Source organism: Camellia sinensis, chromosome 5 (assembly GCF_055761805.1).
Source record: "Camellia sinensis isolate YWXY chromosome 5, ASM5576180v1, whole genome shotgun sequence".
In the NCBI taxonomy this organism is placed as follows: domain Eukaryota; kingdom Viridiplantae; phylum Streptophyta; class Magnoliopsida; order Ericales; family Theaceae; genus Camellia; species Camellia sinensis.
The window spans coordinates 49,846,217-49,853,156 of NC_138965.1; the positions used below are offsets into that span (position 1 = coordinate 49,846,217).

Sequence of the window (6,940 nt, forward strand, 5' to 3'; positions counted from 1 at the left end):
GACTATTTGAATTTGATTTTGTCAGACACTAGGTGAGAGTTACGTTAGCAAAACATGAGTAATTCCAAAGTAAAATATAACTCTGAGCAAAATTAAAATATAATCCCAGTAGCAGCAGCTTCACCCAAACAATAGTACACAACATCATCAAAATCAAAGAAAAGTAGCAACATATTCTCTCTCACTGAAATAACTTCTTCCTTCATAACAGAAAATCACAAAGCAGAGCCACTAGCAATATACAACTGATTCATATCACTTAATCAAAATCCTTAACATCGTTGCCTACCCAATCTCACAGCTCCAAAACAACCAATTCCCAAGGTAGTAGTGCACGAAGGCTGTTATTATAGATCGTCACAAAGTCTACAATTCAACACCTGATGGCCTAGATGGTAGAGTTTTTTACTCGCGGGACGTACTGCAGATGCATTTCCGGGAACTACATTTCCATAGAGAGAGAGTTGTTGGGATGCTTCTTCACTAGTTGATTGGTTACTCTTCTCTTCTTGCTCCTTGTACACAAGATGGACTCCGACCTCCTTTACATGAAAATACTCTTTTTCAACCACTGAAATATTCAGTTCATCCCCACCTTCCAACTGATTTTCAAACTTCCAATAGCTTAACATCATCATATCCTCATCCGCTTTAGGAATGCCAAAGATATATGGGGAATGACTCCAAATAAAACTCTTGGTCGTATTACTAATAATGGTATGTGGGATGCAATCAATCGTATCAAACCTATCATCTTCTTTTCGATTATTGGAAAGTGTATAAATAGAACATACAATCAAGCATCGGATTCTGAAATTAAGATGCGACGGCACAGTAAATGATATTGAAGATCCTTCATTTTTAAGATTAAACCAGTCTGGAACCTTGCTTCCTAAACAATAAGCATAGAATATGTGTTCTTCATGACATCCCTGTGCGACATAAAGCATAATTAATTTAACGATTATGTATATATATATTGTGTGTGTGTGTGTGTGTGAGAGAGAGAGAGAGAGAGAGACCTGTAGGGGAAGCTTCCTTGGACTCCCTGAGAACAAGTTGGAAAGCATAACAGTTTGGCTTCCCATGGATCCGAAGTTGGACAAGCCCAAATTGTTAATTATCTCCATGTCAATATTTCCTAGAGGTTCAAACTTGAAGCTTCCCATAATCTCAACTATATTGTGATTCCCGCCCAGCCGTAGTAGATTTGGATGCAAACAGCGAGTGCCTTGATTGCCATATATGTTATTATATTCTATGGTTGGAAAGGTTACTTTCTCCAACAATGTACATCCTACGAACTGTAATTCTTTCAATTTCTGCGACACTTCAAGTGATCGGAGCCTTGTGCACTCATCTAAACTAAGGATCTGGAGTCCAGTATGACCTCTAATGAAATTTGGGAGGCTACGAATTGCATTACAACTCAGATTTAAAATTTGCAAGGAGGATAGGTTGCCAAGATCCATAGGAAAATCTTCATCTGATAAATTACAGTTCTCAAGACTTAAGTGTACCAAGCGCCGTGGTAAAAGAGCCCATGAAATTTCCATGCTTTTTCTTGGCTTCAACAGACAGGGATAGATGAATGAATGCCATGATTTGACCTCCTTACTGGTACAGAGTAATTGACTTATGGAAATTCTATTTGCATGGAGAACTGTTAATGACTCCATAGTCTCCATTCCTGTTGGCAGTTCCTCAAGATTTGAGCAACCTGAGATGTCAAGTGTTTCCAAAAACTTTAGCATACAAATGCTTCTCGGGAGCTTCCTCAAATTTTTGCAATCTTTTAAATTGAACAAAACAAGTCTCTCAAGGTGTCCAATGGATTCATGAACCTCAACTAGCCTTGCACAATTTATAAATATCAACTTCTCTAGATTGGGGACTTTCGAGAAGTCGGGAGTTTTAAGGCAATGGGAATGACTAAGATCAAGGATTTTTAGTGACTTGAGAAGCTGTAAAACAAGAAAAAAGCTGCTATTAATATTTCTTTCAGTTTTCACACGAAATTAAAAAATATATATACATCTGTAACATACCTTTTCTCCTTCCCAAATTATTTGCAAGCTACTATAACTCATGTCAAGAACAATCAGGCTCTCCAAAGGAAAATCACAAGGTATAAATTTGAAAGGGAATCCATGCCAACATAACCATCGTAATCCTTTGGGAAAATTTTCCAAGCTTCCACTTATTTGTACATAATTGAGCTGCAAAAGTTTTAGTTTATGCATCATTGCAAATGCATCAACTTCCAAAGTTACTTGATTTGAATTTCCTAGAGCAGTGCCTACATTCTTGGAGGAGAACATGCCAGAACAGTATCTTTTAAATGAGTTGCCTACATTTGTTAAAAATGGTGTGTCGAGTAATTCATCATAATGACGTTTTCTATTAACACCAAAAATTGTCCTGTCATGTTTATCTTTCTTGGACAAATTCATATCAAGTGTGAGGCCTTCGATTTTTCTTGTCCCCTGCCAATGAACAAGAGGAGGGCAATATTTATCAATAAGAGTAATGCTATAAAAATATAATTTTTGCAAAGATCAATCATACAAAATGATGTGGCCTTTTTCAAATAAAAACAACAGAAATGAAACTGATAATTTCAAAAATCCAATTGCCCTATTATCCTAGATGATATACATCCATATATATATATATATATATTGTTGAATTACACTATTAGTCCTTATAGTTTAAGCAAGTGTTATTTTAGTCTCTATAGTTTCAATTTGAACCATTTGATCCCTACATTTTCAAATTTGTTGCAACGTAGTCCCTTGTTACTTACCGTTAGAATTTGAAACAGAAAAAGACCATATATAAAATTAGAGGGACCAAATTGAAATTCCAAACAAACTACAATGACCACTGGTATAATATACCAAATTGGAATTCAAACAGACTATAGGGACCATCGGTGTAATGAATATATTACACCGGTGGTCATTGTAATTTGTTTTGAATTTCAATTTGGTCCCTCTAGTTTTGTATATAATTTTCTTCCATTCAAAATCTTAACAACACATGTCGGAGAGACCACATTACAAAACATAAAAAATAAAAAAATTGTAGTGATTAAATTGTTCAAATTGAAACTACGAGAATCAAATAAAACTTCGATCAAACTAGAGGAACCGGTGGTGTAATTTACCCATTTTCGTTTATTATATTATACAAAGATTTTTCTAGATTATTTTTCCGATATAAATAGCATAACTACATAAATAAATAGAAATAAACATGAAAAGCAACAAGGTTAACACTTACAGTATTTTCTCTCAAAACATTCAAGGAATCCTTGTGATTCCAAAGTCTACTACGTTCTCCTGGCTCCTTAGGTGATTCTTGCCGAACAATTTCTCTTCCCATTTCTTGAACCAATTGATGCATCACCAACTTTTTGCATTCATCAATTGTTAACAGACATCTATCAATGAGATTTTGAATCCCAACCATTGTGTAAAAATCGCATCCATCTAGAATTGTAACTACCCAATCTTCATCCATCCCAACAAAGAAACAAGCAATATGGAGGAATAAATTTTTATCGTGGTCATCTTGTAAAGAGTTATAGCTTATTTTGAGTTTTCCAAAGATTTCATAATCAGGAAATGCTTTCAATTTTTCTAATTGACTTTTCCAGATATTTAAACTTTTTCCAGACAGAGAAGAGCCCAAAATTTTTATAGCTAATGGAAGCCCTCCACTGTAGTGTACCACCCTCTTTGAGTCCTCTATGAAACCATCAATGGGACAATTTTTCCCAAAGGCATGCCAACTAAAGAGCTCTAAGGATTCATTATGATCCAAATTTTCAACCTTGTGCACCCGACAAACTTCATGAGCCTTGAGCAATTGCTCACGCCTAGTGGTTATGATGATTTTACTACCTTGAGAAAGCCAGTCTCTCATTCCAAGTATTGCATCCAATTGATCTACTGTATCCACATCATCAAGGACTACAAGAACTTTTTTGCAACATAATGCATTTTTAATCTTTATAACTCCTTCATCTACACTGTACAATTTTTCCTTTCTTCCCTTTAACATATCTGAAAGAAGTTGTCGTTGTAATCGAAGTAAACCATCTTGTTGTTTTAAAATTTCTCTTACATTTGCAAGAAAACTGCTACCTTCGAATCTTGAGAAGTTCGAATTATATAGTACTTTGGCGATGGTTGTCTTCCCTATTCCACCCATCCCACAAATTGCGACTATACCAACATCACTAGACTCATCTTGTAACCAAAGCCCAATGTTTTTGGCTCGAGAATATATTCCAATCAGGTTGGGGGCAATACCCAAGGTTGTGCGACTTAGTTTGTCTCCAACTACTTTCACAATTTTCTAGATAAACTTTGACTCAAGTCTAATTATCAGATTAAGATGGAAAATAAAGAACAATAAGAATGCCATCAATTGAATTTAATCGCTAATTCTCATGCAATACTGAACCAAAAGACCATGTTACTGTCTTTGTTGAAACAATTGGAAGAGTCTTGGATGAAAAGAAAGGATTTTCACTATCATGGTTTTGAAACAATACTCTTTTATCTAATATATGTAAATGAAGTACCAAGTAAGAAACCGATGAGAGAAATGCTATCTTAATTTACATGTTGGTTTTTCCTGGAAGCTTGTATGTGTCTTGACAAGAATTCTTACCCTTTGGAAAATCATGAACCAATCTACCCACCTTCATTTGTTTAATTTAAACGAAAATGCCCTAAACCAATTCAATCATTGCTCTATTATTTAAAGACAAATATTGCTATATGTCACTCATTTTCTGTGATCCTTTGGAATCACTATTTAAGTGGTCATTCATAATTGATTCCTTGTTCATAAATAATTATTCTTGAAACTAAATAATGTTTTTTCATTTCTTAATGATATGAAATGGTGGTAAAACAAATAATATACAATAGAGAAGGATTTGAATGTTGTTTACAATTGATTATTTATTCTCAAGTTTGGGTTAGGTAGTTGGGCTTGGTGACTGTGTTCACTTTTTAATTATTATTAAATTAGTAGTTAATTTGGCGTAATACTTTTTATATTTGTGAATAGTTATTGTTTATTGAAACTTTGTTTTCTATTGTTAACTATACCAATTAGGTAGCCACTGATCTATACAAATGGATGGCGTTAATCGTTCTTCAAAGAGGCCGCTTGGAACTTAGGTTTTTAGTATTTTTTTTACTCTTAATTTTTTTATGAGATAAAAAAAAATTAATGTATTTGGAATGATTTTTTTAATTAAATAGATAGCTGTGAAAAAAAAAATTTGATTGATTAATTTGTATGATTTGACATTTTACTAATAGAGTTGAATTTGAAATTTGAAATTTTTTTGTGACTTTCTAATTTTTTTTAAACCAAAAAATCTCTTACCAAACAGAGCTAAGGGTGGCGTGCCTTAATAAAATGCATCATTATTCACGCATAAGCATTAGCGTATGAGGTAGGTTTGAAAATTTGGATTCTGTTTTGTTTGATTTTTAAAATTTTATTTTTAATTTTTTTAGTAATTTTTTTTCACATTTTAATTTTTTTAACTTTTAAATGTACTTAATCTAAATACTTAATTTTTTTTACAATTACTAAAATATATAAAAAAAAAGTTTATGAAAAAAAATAAAATAAAATAAAAATATGTGTGATTTTTGCATTCTTTTGCACCAAATGTGAATGGGACCGTGGATTAGAGTGAGTGCAAGTGGAGTACCGTGAGACAGGCATGGATGGACGAAGTTGGTGAGAAAGTGAGACCTTTAAAATAAAATTTTCAAATGTAAATTGTTTTTATTGCGATTCATTTACTCATATGGAATATTTGGATACCAACAATGCTATATCTATTTGAAATTTTATTAACAACTCTATTAAAAGCATCTATCTATTTGAAATTTTATTAACAACTCTATTAAAAGCATCTATGTCCACATATTATTAGACGTAAAAATATTATTGTTATTTTCACAATCAATCACATTTAATCATTTGTATTTTTAATAAATTTTTTAGTAAAATTATTGGTATGGGATAGAATCATTCATTTGGATACACCACGGTCCATGGCATGGTAAGGCCAACAAAAAATAGGGAAAAGAAGATAGGGTGTTTGGTAACATAATTTAGTACTTAGAATTGAATATATTAAGGCAGTGTTTGGCAAGTTGGGTTTGGAGGATTTGTTGGCTAAAATCCACAAAAGAATCCAATCATCTTTCTAAACATAAATATTTTAGCCTACTAAAATAGTCAAAAATTAAAATAGCCTACTAAAATAACCAACTTTCCAAACGAGGCCTAAGTATTAATCAATTAAATCCGTTTGACAAATATAATTGATATCACTTAAAAATTTAAGTCTCTCTTAAAATATTGGCTAAAACTTAAAAAAAAAAAATTGAAGTCATTTAAAACTTACTTAATTCTAACTGAATTTATAAATATTAAATATAAATATCAATATACACTATTATAAATTCACCACCCCTATCACCATCGCTACCGCTATTACTGCCACCATCACCACCATGCCACTGCCACTACCGCTACCACTACCACCACTACTACTGTTATCACTACCACCAATCCACCACCATGCCACCACCGCCACTACAACCACAACCACCACCATCATGGCAACACTACTACTATCATTGCTACTACTACCATCGCTACTACCACCACCACCACCACCACATTCATTATCATTGTCATTGTTGCCATAAATGTCATCATCGTTTTACTATCACTATTATCGTTACCACCACCACCACCACCATTATAATATAAAAATTGAAATATACAATTTAAAAATAATAAATTTCAAATTTGATTTACATATCAAACATTAATTTGATTTTTTTAATAAAATAGATAGTTGTGAAAAAAAATTTGATTGATTAATTTG

The 6,940-nt window shown here is 32.7% G+C and overlaps 1 protein-coding gene across 1 annotated transcript; it reads right to left on the minus strand.

The window, feature by feature from the left end:
• Positions 1 to 161: 161 nt before the first annotated feature.
• Positions 162 to 6,664, minus strand: LOC114291908 (disease resistance protein Roq1). The gene is made up of 5 exons (XM_082871755.1): positions 6,527 to 6,664; positions 3,286 to 4,365; positions 2,049 to 2,486; positions 1,023 to 1,964; positions 162 to 932 (listed from the first exon to the last, which is right to left on the minus strand). The coding sequence occupies exons 1-5, from the start codon at positions 6,662 to 6,664 to the stop codon at positions 348 to 350; spliced, it is 3,183 nt and encodes a 1,060-aa protein (XP_082727881.1). The 3' UTR covers positions 162 to 347.
• Between the last annotated feature and the right edge of the window lie 276 nt (positions 6,665 to 6,940).

What these genes read in the sequence shown, in the direction of transcription:
- LOC114291908 (XM_082871755.1), bottom strand. Translation starts at nt 6,664, where the DNA reads ATGGTGGTGGTTGTGGTTGTAGTGGCGGTGGTGGCATGGTGGTGGATT. An exon ending in ATGTTTTGAGAGAAAATACT is followed by an intron (nt 2,487 to 3,285) that starts GTAAGTGTTAAC and finishes GTTCATTGGCAG; the next exon opens with GGGACAAGAAAAATCGAAGG. An exon ending in TAATTTGGGAAGGAGAAAAG is followed by an intron (nt 1,965 to 2,048) that starts GTATGTTACAGA and finishes CTTGTTTTACAG; the next exon opens with CTTCTCAAGTCACTAAAAAT.